This window comes from Coptis chinensis, chromosome 5, assembly GCF_015680905.1.
Source record: "Coptis chinensis isolate HL-2020 chromosome 5, ASM1568090v1, whole genome shotgun sequence".
Lineage (NCBI taxonomy): Eukaryota > Viridiplantae > Streptophyta > Magnoliopsida > Ranunculales > Ranunculaceae > Coptis > Coptis chinensis.
The window spans coordinates 9,880,196-9,898,009 of NC_141460.1; the positions used below are offsets into that span (position 1 = coordinate 9,880,196).

Below are 17,814 nucleotides of genomic sequence, written 5' to 3' on the forward strand. Positions count from 1 at the left end.
ATATGGGGATTTCATAGTGCTTTTGTTGTATATGGATGATATGTTGATAGTTGGCCAAAACATCAACAAGATATCCAAGTTAAATAAAGACTTGAGTAAGTCCTTTGAGATGAAGGATTTGAGTTAAGCAAAATAGATACTTGGTATACGGTTCACTCATGACAGAAAGAGTGGAAAGTTATGATTTTCTTAAGAAAGCTAGCTATATTGAGAATGTGTTGAAGAGATTCAACATGGATTAAACAAAGTTGCTGAGCTAAGTGTCCGAAGGGTGAGCATGAGAAGAAAGAAATGCAAAAGATTCCTTATGCATACGCAGTGGGCAGCTTGATGTATCCAATGGTGTGTACAAGATCGGATATTACTTTCGTTGTTGGTGTTATAAGCTGATTTATGTCAAATCCAAATAAAGAGCATTGGGAAAGTGTTAAGTGGATATTGAGATATCTCAATGGCACTTCTAAGGCTTGTTTGTGTTTTGGTGGGAGTAAGACCTTACTTAAAGGTTACACAGATGCAAACATGGCAGGTGATGTTGACTCAATAAAGTCCACTTCCGATTATCTGTTTACATTTGCAAGGGGAGCAGTTTCTTAGCAATCTAAATTGCAAAAATGTATTGCCCTCTCAATTACAGAAATCGAGTATATTACAGCCACTGAGTGTTGCAAAGAGATGTTATGGATAAAGAGGTTCTTCAATAAATTAGGGCTAAAGCATAAACAGTTTGTGGTTCTTTGCGATAGTCAGAGCGCCATCCATTTGAGCAAGAATCCAAGTTTTCATTCTAGATCCAAGCACATACATGTGCGTTATCAATAGATTAGAGAAGTTCTCGAAGAGAAGCGATTGTGCATTGAGAAGATCTATATATATATACCGAGAAGAATTGGTCGGATATGATGACCAAAGTTTTGCCGAAGGGCAAATTTGATGTTTGTTGTGCTACTGCCGGATTGGTAGCACATTCCTCCTATTGATTTGGAAATGCGTGGAGGTACCCCCTCATGGCTCAGGAGGGGGAGATTGTTGGGTGTCCCTCACCATGTGAGAAGAAAAGCAAATTTTCAATTTTTTGTTGTTGAACTAAAATTTTATGGCTCGCCAAAATTTCAGCATAGTATATAAAAGAAGTTAGGGTTTCATACCCAAAATAAAAGAGAGAAAAAATCCAATTTTGAGAGTTACCAAAATTAAGAGGAAACCCTTACAAAGAGATAAACTTGTAAGGAAAGAGATACAAAAAAAGAGATCTAATAAGTATTGAAGAGACTTGAGAGGAGTGATTATAATCATCATTCCCAATCTTATAAGGATTTTCTCTTGTGGAAGTAAGTATTATTGGCCAAACCACGTTACATCTTGTGTTATGTTTTTACTCTACATTGTTATTGCTTGTTGTGGTTGCTGATTCCATAGTTTAGGTTTGTGGTTGTTGATTCCAAAACTTAGTTTGGCGATTGTTGGATGTAGTGAAAGTTCGGATTTTGAATTGGAGTGAGGAGTGTCCATATACAAGCTATCTAGCTTGAGGGGATCAATTGGCATCGTTTTCTTCAACAACTATTATTATTATTAACATTGTACTGCGCCAGCAGATCACCAACACTTAGCTTAACCGTAATTGTAATATCTTTCTCATCTCTAGGGTTATAAAATACCCTCACCTTCCGCTTTGTGCTAGTTGATTTGAAAACCAGAATCCTTAAATTGGTCCACATATTCAAAAAGATCCTAGACCCTAGAAGGAGAAGAAGACAACAACGAGAGCTGATTATTAAGGGCGTTGATAATGTGTCCCAAAGCCTTGGAATAACCTTTTTTTAGAGGTTTCCTTCTTTTCTATTTCTATTTTAGACCCCTTAAGACTGGCATTTGTTTGCTATGGAGAGGAAAGTGGTCTTTTTCTTAGGGAAATAAAACTATGGAAAGGAAAGGTTTTTTTTATTATTTCATGGCTCAACCCTTGGATTTGAGAGGAATGGAAAAGGATAATTATAGTTTTCCTTTCTTTTCCCTAATGTTTGCATAACAAACAATATTAGTAAAGGAAAAAGAGAAACTAAGTTTAATAAAAAAAAATGTAGTTTTTTATTCCTTTTCTTTTTTAAGTTTTAGCCCCACAAACATAAATGATTAAGTTCCTAGGTCTTCCTTTTCTTTTCCGTCCGAAGTTACCAAATAGAAACATCACAAACGAACCTTTATTTTCATTTCTATTTCATAGTGGACCTCTCATGGTTTTTTCCTTACCTTTAACTAAGTGAGTAATAAACAAACGGAGCCTTAAGATTTCTAATTTAATTTAGCCTTCTCAGCCTAACTTGCTAAATCTAGTCATGCACTGCTATTCAACCCAAAATCCGATAACGAGTGCCATTGCTATTCAGCCCAATCAATTTCTTGTATTAGTGAGAGACCATGGTTAAGTAATTAGTTTTGAGGAGTATTGCTATATTGGAATTAGTTACTGTTTGGTATTAGAGCCTGCATACAGGCACATACGGTGCTAAGTAATTTCATAGGCGATAGCCTACATAGCTGCCAATGGAGAAAGGGCTACCATTGGTGATGGAGTATGTGGGATTATAAGGATGCAGGGTTTCTCTTAAACGGACTATACATTAACGGACATATTATATAGTGTCTTGAGCAGTTTATATAGATGTCTTGCACAGCTTATATAGTATGGTATATAAACTGCCCATGAACAAATTAATAAGTGTAAATTTAAAAATTGTTCAAGACACTATATATAAGCTCCACAAATATGCCCGTTTAAGAGAAAAGTTGTATAAGGATGTCAACTTTGGAAGCATGTTGGCTAGTTACTTAACACAGATAGAGGTATTAAACTGATTGATTTTTTCTTTAAGATGTCTATTGTTATAATGAATCCAGAATAATATTCAGTTGATAAGCAACAGATAACAAAAGTAAAATGTGATACAGAACATAATAAAGACACTGTGTTGATCTCTTTACATAGACCTCAATATAAATAGAAAAACAACCAACATTCAGACCTGATTTTGCACTCCCAAGTACATGTAGACAAGTTGGATCTTTGCCTTTCGTGTTGAACTTCTCGAAAATACTTGCTCTTCCTGCTCATTCGGCAATCTACTATGCATGAAGTGCCTTGGGTCTCGACTCTTGACAAATCTATTTTTATTAGCTGATTTAATAAAGAAATTCCATAACAAATTGATAGATACACATGCGTGCTGCTCTTTAGAATCCTTTTAGATTTGCATTAGCTCTTGGAAGATCTTCATCGAGGAAGCGGGCAAACCGAGAAGCACATTAATGCTTTTCCTCTCTTTCCCATGAGATAGGAACAAGATCACTTCCTTTTCAGGCAGAGTCACTGGACCTGATAAAATAGGTTCCCCCCATCCAAAATCTACAACATGGAAAGATAGCCTAGACCACGTTGTTATCAGAAGGGTCGCAGAGAGAGATGGCCTAGCTCTCGTTACTTCGAAGTAGTCTATGGCTGATCTCATATAACTGTCTGTGACCATCTTAACTGCTTTTCGGATTAGTCCAACTGTGAAAGACAAAGGATTCTCCACTATATCACCTGCCCTGCATATCGAGTTTGTTAATACAATCCCATTGCCAAAGTAGCCAATCGGTAATGGTGGATCGAACTTAGACCTCCCGTCAACAGCAAAGAGGAGTTTTATCTGTTGATCAGGCTTCATTTTCAAAGATTCAGTTCTAGCTTTCCATACAAAGGCAGAGAGAGCCTCGAAGGTACTGCACTTGTCAAAGACCCCTTCCGTCATAGCTTTCATCTTGAGCTGTTCTAGTTTCTCAGGGTCAAAACAAAAGGACCTGTAGTGCATTTCTTCTTCGTAAAGCTCAGAAGTGTTCGATATATCCTCTACCTCTGCAAATTCATGATGAGGGTACTCTATCTTAGGTGGATTCCTCGCTTTAAGTACGCTTCTATCTATCTTTGGTGGGAGAGTCAGAGATACACCTCTGGCAGTTTCACCCCACGAGTTCACAAAGTCCATTGCGCCAATCCCATCAAACAAGCAATGGTTCATTCCCAGCCCAACAACGAATCCTCCACATTTGAATCTAGTGACCTGGAAAGACCAAAATTTAATTCCTCCTGTAGCTTCTACTAGAACTGGAAATCATTAAATTTTACTCTGATCTCCTATTTTATTTTCTTCAGCTTATAACCTAATAAAAGGGAACTAAAGCAGAATTATATATAGTTAGTAATATCAGTGAAGTGCCCGTCTTATAACAGGGTAGACAGGGTACATACTAAAACACTTCAAAATAAGAAATTGGAATCCTAAACCTATTCATATGTCCGAAATCTTGATTTTATCCAAATGATGATTGAAATCTAGACACTTTATCATCTCCAAACCAAGACATCCCTGCTAATGTGTTATAAGTCTAAACCTTAGAGTTTTCTATCCAATCCGGTAGGTGACTGCTGACCTTAAGCTTCGAAACTTTGTGAAGCATTCTTGTATATAGATGCCAAGAGCTAGTATACTTAGAACATTTTCGTTAGCTAATTCTGTTATAAACCATTTTATTGTCGGACTAAGACTTAAATTTTTACCAAAAGTTGCAGGAACTCAGACAAAATCACACAAGAACGGCCTCTATTCCATGAGTTGCTAACAAGCCCTAAGCCGGAAAGCATTAGAGTAGTAATATGATATTATGATATGCTACTCATGTACATTTCAGTAAACATGTATTGTTTTTGGTAGCATACATGTAAAGAGAGTTTATAATCAGTGCAAATCAACTATGAAGAATTTGCTCACCTGAACAACGAGAGGTGGTATTTCGAGTATGTTTTTTGCACCAGGAATGTCAAAAACCAGTTTTCCTAGAGTAATTGGATCAGGCTCCGTAATGTCGCCAATCTCTTCAATAGTACAGTTTGCCTCCGCCTCAACAAATACACTACCTTCCCCTGTGCAATCCACTATCAGCTTTCCTTCTGAACTGATGGTTAAGCGGCCCGCAGCAGGATAATAGGGAACTAGTACTTTAGCTAATGCTTCCTTCATAACTTCTGCGGCTCTATCGTTCCCTTTCTCCTCCGACTTGAAGCAGTAAATGGTTTTAATGATCACTGCAATGTTCTGGTCAAGATTGTTAAGGAAATAGAGACCCCTCTGCGTCTCCTCTGCTGGAGGAACTAGAACAGGTTCTCCTTGCTTCACACTAAGTTCAAATACTTTTCCGTTAGACTTCTTCTCCATTGGAACAGACGCTGCAACCTCAACAACCTGTGTTCACAACATAGAAAAGACAGCAATATGTTGTGAATATTAGTTGAAAGTCATGCAGAAAAGTTGATCATAGTAAATGCATTTAAATGTAAATAATCCTTGTTTGTTAGAATACAAACCATGTGTAAGAACTGTGACTGAGGAAGAGAAAGCCAAATAGAACTGATGGGGGGTTCTCAGAACTATCTTGGGGAAAGGACTGTCCGGCTGTACCACAAAAGCTGATATTGGTTCTGTAAATGTGGGTAAGAGAGAGATTTATATATAGCAACAAGAGACCATGCAACAACTCAGTCAAAATGTGTTTCTTTCTTTCAAGTAACAGATTAAAGAAAACTCAAGGACAGTTGTTAATCCCTGATTGCATAAGCAAGGCCTTTTAAAGGGAGAAGAGAAGGGTCTCCTCTTTGTACGAGTCTTGTTATGGAAACTTTGCTTTCTGTGTAGATTTTGCTTTGGTCATGTGGGTGGGGGTAGGCTACTTGCCATGGAACCATAACATAACTATTTAGGATGCCTGGCGTGGGAGAAAGGAGTGTGTGTGGGGCTTCGGTTGGTGAGGTTGGCCTCCCAAATTTTGCTTACTTGGACTCTTTGTAGCACATTTCAGACAAGCTCATTGACGATTGGAGAGTCATGGAATATTCATCTTAACATCAAAAATTAACTTAATTTTTTTAAAAATAGTAATAATGTAAGAATAAATAAACAAATTAAATCCAATAACTGCTTATTATTAAACTAGACGTGTGAGGGCTGTTTAGAGTGGGATAAGTAGCATGCATCCAATAACCATTGCATCGTTCGATAAATTTATTTTATGTTTTTATCTCCATTTTTATTATATTTTACTGTGTGACTGCGTCATAAAATGTTTAAACGCAATGATCACCCATTGGCAACAAAATTTCGATGGAGCATCTTATAATGAAGTCGGCTCATGGAACAGATCAAATTCTCCCTCAAACTCACTTAACCCTGTTTTAAATACTGGCCCACCATTGCTTTGAGAGTTTGAGTTGCATAGAAAGTATTATCGGAAAACAAAATTGCATAGTAAGTGAAAGTGTTATAACACTTGTGATATTTATTCCAGATTGTAGCGTGTTTAACAAAAAAAATTTGGTTGTTTCCCTTTGTTATGTTTTTACCCAAGCGAGCCAAAGTAGAGAGAAACAAAAGAAGTCTACCTAAGCTTTCTTGCAAGCATAACGCTGGATAAGTCACAAGAATAAACATATTGCTAGACACTCAAATGGTTGAGATGTTATATTCAACTTGATTTCTTTATTTTCCTTCAAATCATAAGAGCATCATTAGTTCAACAACAAACCTGCTCCTTTTTCTATACGACTATACCTAATGTCAACATTAGCTAAAATATATGAAATAAACCCGTAGCATTTTATCTAAACCCTGATGGATGTCTTTGAAGTTCCATCACAAACATGTTTGATGTTTGGACTTTAGTTAGCATTGGGATCCATTTCACGGAGATAGTTAAATTTGGCTAATGAAATGAAGATGGGCCATTTAATTGTAATAGTTTACTTTACTATTACTGCATGATTCCAATCCCAGGAAAAGTAAAATTCACCAAACGAAAATTTGGTTTTGGAAGTACCATCTTCACAAGATTTCCGAATAACAAACAGACGGCTCAGTGGCTCACTGCTGCATAGGTCTACCCATTTTGAAAAAGTAGCGCTGATATAAGTTGGTTTTGGGCTGCTCAATATTGTCTACCGATGTGTTCAAAATACCTCAGCTAGGAGTAGCCCATAAGAGGCCCGCTCGTAGGGATACCAAGTTACCAACCATTTCGATATCAAACTATTTAAATCATTTTCAATTCTGAACAAAATTAGCACCGTTCTTCAATGGTTCTACCTTGCTGCAGGTAACCTACTGCAGCCCGAAAAACGACTCGAATCCAATTAATTGGTTACCATCTAGTTTAAAACCAGGTCTCCACGGAACCAACCGGTTTTAGACCCAACAAAGACTTCCACATTGTAGGCAAAAATACACTCAGGAACCTCGTTCATGGTACAGGGCATTCGTACTCCAGAATCAAAATTGGCCAAAAACCAAGCGGTCATCATATAGCTAATTAACTACAAGTCTACAACTATAGCAAGGCTAACATTTATGCTAACACATTATATCAGGTACCCATGCAAAAGTCTAAATGCCATCATCCCTAACCCCCAGAAAGCTAAAATCTTGAAACGTAGTCCCAAGGTACAATCTAATTGAAGGACTATATACCGCCCATACATAAAAAGCTGTATCAATAAAGAACTAATAAGGAAGCAAGAAAATAAATAACAAAAAGTATAAATTACGGCAAAGCTAAGAAATTCTGAAGCACCAGTCACGGTCAACAACCATTTTAACAGAAAGAATAGCTCACACCAGGTAGAAAGTACCAATTTGATGTTACAATGTACACATTAGTAGATCCATGTCAAAGGTTAGCAGAGGCATCTCTCGCTGAAGATGCTTTTCCTCAACCCCACCCATGACTTGTTTCCTCTTATGCAGAGATCTGTTTTGATCTCCAGATACAGTCAGTTGAGGAAATCAATTATCTTCGCCTGCTTCTTCTTCAGAAACATTATTAGCCTCCCCGTTATCCTCCTCAGCCTCATCTCCATCATCTTCCTCATCTGACATACTGTTAATCACCTCTTCTATTATACCCTTAACCTCTGATTTTCTGTGCATTAGGGTCATACCAAATCGCTTTTCTGTACAAACACATGGATAACACCCAACACAAAATATTCAGATGATTAAAGGCACTAAGAATTCTAAAAGGAATGATAACTTACTAGGTTCAGTATCACCTCAGTCCAATAACTACTATAGTTGTATGGAAAGAAAATAAAGAATCATACCTAGCTGCCTGAGAATATCAGACAAAGTTGCCTGCATTACAACCAGAAAAGTTTGTAAACTACTACACCAACAGAGTCATCAATTAACACATTCTGGACACGAGTACTCACAGTGTTGAAATCCACTTCTTTCAAAATATCACTCACTGCAGCATGCATCTCATCTCTGCTAGGTTCTGTTTCGACAAGAAGACAAAATAGTACAAGATAAAACCACAAGCTTGAATGTTCGCTAAAATCTATTGGCTAAGAATGCCTCAAGTACCACAACATCTTCAAGATATATAGAAAGTGTACCGAACCTAAAATTAAACTACATCTACCTGTACTAATTTCATCTTCCAACATATTTTTCAAATTTGTAACTGTAGTAAGATTCCATTTTAGAAAACATAAGTTTTCCCATGGAAAACCATCAATCACACCTTAAGCCATTCTAATACAAACTGCCAAAAACACTATTTCACTCTAACGATATTCAACAAAAGCATGTTGTGGTAATGTTAAGTATTTTGTGTTTAATTGGGACTCCTCTTCTAGGTCGCTGTCACGTGGACATTTGATGTGTTGACCTTTTTATGTTAATTGTTCTTCCCTTTTTCTCTTGATGTAAATAGGATCCCTCTTTCTTAAACTTTTCATATTATCAATATAATACATTTACATTTTACCAATTTAATATTTATTTTAAATAAATAATAATAATAATAATAATAATAATAAAACACAAACACAAACACAAACAAAAACAAAAATAAGAAGTTAAGCAATCAGAGTTGCAAGCTCAACTATGCTCTGTACCTAAATTCTGTAATACATCATTACAAGTCAAGAATACAAATGACAACGCACCACATGACGACAAAAGTCTACCACGTAGTATTTTCTGAAAAAACAATTTGTCAATACTCAACACCATAGTTTTCTTATAGGCACAGGGACAGACCACTATATTAAAGGACTGAACCAGATGTCCGCAGGCAGGTGTCACAGAATGAGGTCATCTAATAATTCTGTGAAGCAAATTTAAGTGTCATTCATACAAGATGCGTATAAGTATGACCAACGCGGGGGAAAAAGAATTGAAAGATCATATACCTTCTTCCTTGCCAGAAATCTTCCCCTCCAGCTTGCTTCGCTGTTTCTTCTTTGTGTTTTTGTTTCCAGATAAATCGGGGCGACTAGTCTGGCTCTTATTTTCAATTTCCCCTTGTTTTTTTCTTATTGACGCCTTGGAAGTAGTGTTTGAGCCAGAAACTTTACCATCAGTTGCAGCACCTTTATTGGGAACAGATTTCAATGGGCTTTTCGTAGACTTGGCAGGAACTTTTACAGATTTAGGGTCTTTTTCTCGTTTTGTTGGAGTGCCCTTCTCAGTCTTGAACTTGGCCTCTGAATCCCGCTTCACACTCTTCTTACCAGAACTCTTTTGCATCTCCGTCACCTCCTTAACTTTGTCCTCTTCTTCTGATGATTCTTCTTCTTCGCCACTTTCTTGTTTATGCATCTTAAGAGCGTCATCATCGTCATCAGAACAAAGTTTGATGTCCGCAGACTCAGCTTCATCATCTTCTTCAGGCTTCTCCTTGGCCTTAACAGAATCCTTTTTGATCTTTTTAGCTTCTGGGATCTGCTTTTGTTTCTGCAAGAAAATTGCAGGGAAACAGAAAAAATCAATCTACTTTCATGTGTGTGGACAACTAAAAAGGCAAAAATAAAATGCCAGAACAGTCTGATTAATTATCCAAGAAAGGAACTGTATAATGAGAGTTATTTAAAGTTGTCCAGCTATTAGCAATGCCCTGGAAATCAAGTGCTGATAAGTACAAGGTATTGACCAGTGTTCTAAAAAACGCTAGGCGGTAATCGGATGGTGGGAGAGTGCCTAGCGCTTAGGCCTTCTAGGCAGCAACTAGACGGGCTAGGCGATAGGCGGTTTTTTTCCTAATGTATATATTATGTATAGTCATACACACCCACTACTTATCAAACTTTACATATTTACAATCATTCAAATTTTAAACACTTACAATAATTCACATATTAAACACAATCAAAAGTACTTAAAAAAAGGCATAAGAGTTGAAGATGACAAGTGAACTGCTTGAGTTGAACTGAGAGAAGAGAGAACTGAAGAATATAATATATTTTGAAAAGGATGAAGTGAAACACACTCTTGATTTTTTAACAACTTGTAAAGGGCTTTCTTCTTTTAAGTGTGATTGGGGTTTAGTCTTTTAAATCTTAAGCTTTCTTGGGCCTTTTCACCAAGCTTAAAAAAAAATACAAGTATAAAAAAAAAATCAAAAATATAAAAAATAAAAAAAAAAAACCATCTAGACCACCTAGAGACCGATTAGTCCGCCTAGAGACTGATTAGTCCGCCTAGTTGGTCCGTCTCAACCACCTAATCGGTCCACCGTTTTGGAAACCGGTTTTAGGCCTAGGCGAGAAGGTTGGGCACCACCTAGAAGGCCACCTAGGCTGTTTTTTAGAACACTGTATTTGACCCACGACATCCAAGTCATTTCTTTCATATTTTCGATACAAATAATTGGAGTGACTTCTACAGCTCACAACGATTAAGCTAAAACATCTAGGTTCTGAACCTCCCTCCTCAACAAAGTTCTTAATGTCTTGTGTTCCAAGGCACGAGTCTGCGCCGGGGTGTTGCTTAGCGTGTGTGTTCTAAGGCACGAGTCTGCACCAGGGCTGCTTTCTAGCGTGTGCCTTCCCCATGTCTACACAGTCCCTAGAACACATTGGTACGTACCTCCAATACCTCAGGCTTTTGGAATGACGTGTTTCTTACTATTTTGTTGATATTAATGCTTGAGACCACCCATTTTGTTGAAGTACAACCTAGGTTGACAGCAATTTCACAAGTGCAAGCAATGCTGGAAAAATTCCCAGTGGGAAAACCATAGGCATATCAAATCCAAGACACTATAGCGATGGATAGGAATGAACATAGTGTGAGCGTGTGTATCCAACATTTACTATTGTAGTGGCAACCCAGAGCTAAAAAGGAGTTAGATGAGAAATTAAATCAAACTTTCTACCAGGAGCTGACATAAACCGTGTAGGTGGAAACCAGAGTTCTAAACCCCGAAGTCTGAGCACAATACAAGCAAAACCATTCTAGTGTTACCCTGAATTCGTGATTAGAATCTCCATAACAGAGATTTAATCCTTAACCATTCCATAACTAGGACAACTGCTTCAGGGAAGATTTCTGTGATCTATACTTGAGTACTAAAACCTCTAGACAACAAACAGTACTAAAATCTATAGAACTATAGCTCTAAGCTTCTATACAATTAGCATGAATAAAAATGCATCTCTATACACATCACTTTCTAACTAACACATTACAACAGACAGTCTCCATTCATCATGCATGGCAGTTGGCGGAACTAGGATGGTGGTAATAAAAAGTGCGAGACCACTCAGAAACTTAGTATGACAGGTAATAAAGGATCAAGAAGGGCTATGGAGTTGCTTGGCAGAAGAGAAAAAGCTTAACCTTGGACCCCGACCACAGACATAAAAGGAGCACGGAAAATAGTCATTGTCCTCAACAACAGGGATGAAAAAGTGATTTTAGAATTAGAATGTGGAAAGCTCCTACATGACATTTATCTAGAAACCAAAAATTCATCAAGATCCAAAAAACGAAAAACAGATTTAAATATTTAATCACTTTAACTATGGATTGTAGAAATGCATATCCACAACCCAAAAATGCATCACTAAGTAGTACATATACCATATAGCTTACGGAAATCAAATGGTTAATCTCCATCGAACATCGTCACTATTATTAGCAATTAGGTTACTGAAGGAGAATTCTAACAGTTCCAACTTTAGTTGGATACAAGCAAGTCGAGAAAGAGCTTGAGATACTCCAAATGTTTGAACTTCCTCATCTTCCTTTTTGAAAATGACACTAAACTAAATCGACTTTCAAAGTACTATACATGAAATAAAATGTAATGCTAACATCAATGAGACAATGGACATACCAACTTCTATTTAGCAAAACTCAACCAGTAAATTAATGTAATACCACAAGTACTAGAAAACAAACCTTTGCTAGTCCTGAAGATTTGTCTTTCGATGCAGTCCCTGAGCCTGATATAGTCTTCCTCTTGCGCTTTTTTATTTTCTGAGACTCAATAACCAATAATTTAACCGGAAAAATCAGAACATACAACCCATCCAGATATAAACCAAAACATTAAAACAAAGAGCCAGTGCGTAACTTGTTCCTTATCAGCAAGTGAAACTTCTGTCGTAGCATGTGGAGACTCAAGAAATTCCAGTAACTTTCCCAACAGCTCATCCTGAAAGTTTGTGTGATTGAATAAACACATGTTCACAGCTTTGTATCAAAATTCAGGAAGCCAATTGACAACAGAACAATCTTTCAACCTTTTTTGTTGTGGACTTAGCGACTGGGATGTCAAGCATATCACACAAATCCAGCAGTTTTTCTTTAACATATTTATCAAGCTTTTCCCTTAATTTCGCCCTCTGCTTTTCCTGCGGAAAGGGATCTCCCAGTAAATGAGGAATATATGTCATGAGCTATGCTTAAATGGTTCAGCATGTAAAATAAACTCATGAAGAAAAAATAGTTACAAACTATAAACAGATATTCTGAACAAAATAATAGAGAAGGAAGAGCAACAAACTAGAAACAGATATTCTGAACAAAAAAATAGAGAAGGATGAGCATTTTTCCTTCAAAAGAGAATTTCCATACCTCATTTTCCTCCCACACAAAGCCCGAAAACTGGTGTATATTTCTCTTCAAACTGTGCGTCTGTAGAAGCATATGAGAATTAATTGTGGTAGAAATTGGTCAAAGTCAATGTTTGAATAACTAGATATGCAGACCAATAGTAATCAAATAAAGCCACCAATTACCTTTGTTCTCTTGCCAAAAAGGATTGTGTGCAGCACCTGGAGGTTCTCATCTGATTTTCTCTTTGATAACTTAAAAGCCACTGAAACAGTTTACAGGATCAGGAAAACTCAGAGGCCAGTCTGCCTTAACAGGGAATGGCATCTAATATAAACAGTACTAAATTTAATGTCCAGAAGACTTGAAGCCTAATTACTGAGAAAGTCTATCCTGTGCAACATTCATAATTAGAGACCTCATAGTCAAATTAAAGGGAAGGAACCACCCAAACTCAGTAAAATATATCAGAAACAAAATATATGCAGCTGTATAACAAGGAACCTTGGTTTCAGATAAAAACCAAGTTTCACTAAAAGATAATTTACGGTTAAATTGAGAGTTGAGGCTTCACATTTAAACATCATCACAGGCGCTGGGTATAAGAAAATCCCAGGAATGGCCAAAGTACTAGACCCCACAAGGAGACCATCTAAGTGTGTTTTACTCAAGGTGCAAGGTGTGAGCCTAAGCTTCAGTGATAGTACCTAGGCGAGTCCGACACTACATAAATTTTGACATAAACTATTAGATGGAATAGGACAAGTTTTGTTTTATTTCAGACAAGATGTTTCTCAAACCACACATCAGATGGTGATGTCGGGGTAAGATTGCAATAGAATGGGGCAAATACAGATAGCACATCAAAAAGGAATTAGAAAACATAAACTACTCATGTGAAATAGAGGTTAGGTGCAAGTGTGGCAAACACAATACTTCTCTATTGTTTTACATTCATATACATTTTTATTTGCAAGTTGCATTATGACAAAATTGGCATTTCAGAACGCTCTTAATGGACCTTTCAAATGAGAATAGTATTTGGGGATTCACTGTCACATCAGAGGCACATCGAAATGTATCAACGACATTGTGCACACCGAAATATGTTGTACACAACATAATTGTGGGCGCGCTGGAAGCACGCTGCAATGTTCATGACTGACTGGCGTATTCAACCTATATTTGTAATATAGAAATAGCATAGCTTATTATGAAAGTGGGTCATCAACAAGAAGAAAAAAACAATTCACACTTGATGTCAAGTTCCTCTGGAGTCTGGACCATTGCTCTGGCATTAGTCACAAAATAAACTCCTCTTGAGCAAGTAATTCACTCCGTCCACTTTCTAATAATATATACAAATCGGTAAATTATAATTTTTGTGACCCCATAATTGAAACTATCTTATTACTGTAACATCTAACTACTGTAATGAAAACGCTTCACTGAATAGTGTTTTTTCATAAGGCTCCTACAAGAAACTACTAAAAATCCCTACCCTTTAACCAGCCATCAATTCTCTTTTAGTTAAGCAACTGATTATGCCACATGTTAGTAGTTGCTTTAGTCAACCAATCAACTCATGCTCCACATTGATAATGGTCAAAGTGTCAAACTGATATACTCACACGTACTTCTAGTGTGGACCCCAACTATGTCCCACTAGATTTTAAAAGATGGAATTCCTTCAAGATCTTATCCTATACTCTCATATCACTAGAATACCATACACCCATGGTTTATAATCAAGTCTAAAAACTAAAAATTAATTAATTAATTTTTGTTACCAAATTGAATTCTATATATACACATAACTAGTATCTATTACTAAACTGAATTGCCTCCTAGTCTCCTAGAGACAATTATTATTTCTTCACATGAACTGGTAACAGTTTACCTTTTAAAACCTTATTGTTCAATGTCCTTGAAATGATGTAAAGTCTTCTAGTCAGAAAGTTATCAAACTGTCATATGAAAATAATTTTTGAGATACCTGTCCCTCTCACCCTCCCTCCCACCCTCTACTTCCCGATTGATGTTTTTCTCACTACTTTTTATGGATAAAATGTGTACCTCTCTTATTGATGTTTTTGGGTTTTTCCACACTACGTTTTAGCGACAAAATTGTTTCTAATCAGTGGAATAGTAAGGTCATATACTCTGCATTATTAGTGACATGAACAATTTCAGTGACTTGAACATATTAGTCAAACCAAAATTGGAACCAATAAGTTTTTTTTAACTTTTGTTTACTTCTATATTTTCTAATCAGTTAGATAGCACTATGCCAAAACCAATAGCAAGCAGATCTCGTAGGAACTAATAAGATGGAATAGGAACAATAGAAACCAACCCTACTACTGCTATCTGTGAGGTTGTATATGCACTTTCGCTATAATACAATGGCAAATTTCTAACTGATATACACACAACAGACTAGCAACATATCTGATGACCACTTTAGTTCACAATTGTTCTGAAGTATCCAACTTAATCCTGATCATAATAGTTTATATTTTCTCTCTTTTGCTCAACCTTCTCAGAAGTAAGACCATTGTCTTGCAATAAAAAAACCTAAGTGATGGAAATCAGCATGAACTCAAACATAACCTGCTTCCTCTTCCCAGCATTACTCATTCCATTCTACATTAATAATACAAACTTTTCGGGTAAAATCTTTGTTTGTAACAATGTCAGAACTTCACTGTTTTTTCATTGTCTCAATAGAGACAATTTTCACCAAAGGAATGTTACTGCCCTTCCAACAAATAAATAAACATACAAGTAAACCTCGCCCGCCAATGAAGTCTTCCCTATTCAGCCTGATAACTAGGTCTACAACCCCTGTATCAATAGAGGCATTATCTGCATTCTCTCCAACATCTACATTCCCTAATTTGCATTCACTCAAAAGGGTGAATATATATAAAATTCGTTAGTCCATTTGATTTGAATTAGTGGTCCCCACTTCCCTACTCATTATCTCTCCAGTGTCTTGTAGAAAACTTAATACCCTTTATTAATTATTTTTATCAAAGACTCATCATGGTCAATTCTGGTAAACCCTCAACCATAACTCATCCCCACATTAAAATCAACAAAAGAAGAAAAATTTTTACCATTTGGAATGTCTTTCAGCTGCGTCCCACGTCCCTGAAATTCCAACAAACTCCAATTCAATTTACTAACAACACAAATTTTTAATCTTTACAATAAAACTAAGCAAAATACCTTGTGAATTTCAACTCCTTTAGTAGCAGAAACCTTATCAGAAGAAGGAGCCGAATATCTCTCCACAACTTTCCTCTCTCGTGAAGGTCTTGATACCGGCGTAGAAGAACTCCCTCCTCCCCTCTTTCTCTTCTTCCCTTCTTCTTCTTCTTCCTCTTCAATTACAACTTCTTTTTCCTCAAATACTTCAGAAGCTTCCTTAAATTCTTCCTCTTCAGGTTCAATTTCAGGAATTTTCACTTCTAGGGTTTCGGTTGCCATTTTTTTTTTTTTTTTGGATTGATGACGTGGCACCCAAAACAAAAACGAAGGGTATCCTTAAATTGAGTTTATATATATAAGGATTGTTTGTTCGCCGTGCGTGCGGAGTGTGTGAGAGAGTGTGAAGTGGATTGGAGAGTGATTTGGAGTCCAGCCAAATTTAGAAATTTTATCAAGGCGGGGGAGATTCTAAATTTGGAAATTTCATCAAGGCGGGGGACTCCAACAGTTTGGGCCTATTAAAGCCCAAGATCTAAATTAAATTCCAGAACAACCGAGAAACTAGGAATCAATCTCCCAAGTAGTTCAAACTTGCTATAAATAAAAAAAAACATACATGATGGATGATCCTTTTTTTCAACACTATTGGAATCAATCTCCCTATCTATACCGAGAAGCACCAATCAGTCGACAATCTTGGTCAAACTCAGACACCAAAGGTTATTCGTATACCAGTTTTTGGGCCAGAGGAAACGGAAGCAGTATCGAGAATTCAGAAGGTTTTTAGAGGGTATCTTGTTAGGAAGTGTGTGAAAAAGATTAGGGGAATAAAAAAAGAAGTCGATGAGATTGACAAGGAAGTTTCAGTTGAGATGATAAGAAAAGGTTGAAGGTGAATGAGCTGTTGATGAGATTGTTGTTGAAGTTGGATTCTGTACGTGGGGTTGATTCTGGGGTTCGAGATTGTCGAAAAGGGGTTATCAAGAAAGTCATCATGTTGCAAGAGAGACTAGATAATGTTCATGATTGCGAAACCCAAGAGAACTGGGAGATTGTCGATCAAGAGATGCAATGTGAAAGCTTTGGGCAAATTTCAATAGAAGATGATTATTGCTCTGCTGCTAATCAATTTGAATGCACAGAATTCGAGCCATTATTGGTTGCAAAACAAGTATTATCATCTGAACATGAAGAGGAGGGCAAAGCAACTATGGACAGAATTGTCAAGGAGAATGAGAGATTGCGTAGAAAGGTAATGCTGTTGTGTGACAGTAACAAGCAGCAAAATAACTTGATTAAAACTCTGTCCAAGAGGGTAGACCATCTTGAGAAAGCCAAGTCTTCCAGGAAGAGAAGACAGGAGCTATTTTTTTAGAACTTGACCAGATTATTTAAGAGTTGAGAGGACTTTTCATTCTGTTTTTTTCCTTCTGAAATGTAACGACTCTTAGATTATTATTATATGGTGCTAATTTCGATTTCATAAATCTGCTTTATGATTGATGCATGAATGTTTCTGTGGATTAGATTTTAAGTTTAACGTATCTTTCAGCTGATACAGCTGATAAGATTATGTAGTTAACACGCAAAAATTAGGTTTCAAACGCTAAGCTCTGACAGGTTGCTAGGTTGTACAGCTTAATCCTGAGATCAAAGCATTATT

At 36.8% G+C, this 17,814-nt stretch overlaps 2 protein-coding genes across 2 annotated transcripts; both read right to left on the reverse strand.

Annotated features, from left to right (window-relative positions):
* Positions 1 to 2,846: 2,846 nt before the first annotated feature.
* Positions 2,847 to 5,542, reverse strand: LOC147496602 (omega-hydroxypalmitate O-feruloyl transferase-like). Its single transcript, XM_086559560.1, has 3 exons — positions 5,405 to 5,542; positions 4,812 to 5,282; positions 2,847 to 4,103 (listed from the first exon to the last, which is right to left on the reverse strand). Exons 1-3 carry the CDS (start codon positions 5,405 to 5,407, stop codon positions 3,246 to 3,248), a joined length of 1,332 nt encoding a protein of 443 aa, XP_086415686.1. The 5' UTR covers positions 5,408 to 5,542; the 3' UTR covers positions 2,847 to 3,245.
* A 2,067-nt stretch (positions 5,543 to 7,609) lies between these two features.
* On the reverse strand, positions 7,610 to 17,022 carry LOC147496603 (DEK domain-containing chromatin-associated protein 1-like). Its single transcript, XM_086559559.1, has 11 exons — positions 16,170 to 17,022; positions 16,058 to 16,091; positions 13,121 to 13,200; positions 12,957 to 13,016; positions 12,623 to 12,733; positions 12,454 to 12,534; positions 12,279 to 12,356; positions 9,287 to 9,830; positions 8,300 to 8,364; positions 8,189 to 8,219; positions 7,610 to 8,038 (listed from the first exon to the last, which is right to left on the reverse strand). Exons 1-11 carry the CDS (start codon positions 16,428 to 16,430, stop codon positions 7,872 to 7,874), a joined length of 1,512 nt encoding a protein of 503 aa, XP_086415685.1. The 5' UTR covers positions 16,431 to 17,022; the 3' UTR covers positions 7,610 to 7,871.
* Between the last annotated feature and the right edge of the window lie 792 nt (positions 17,023 to 17,814).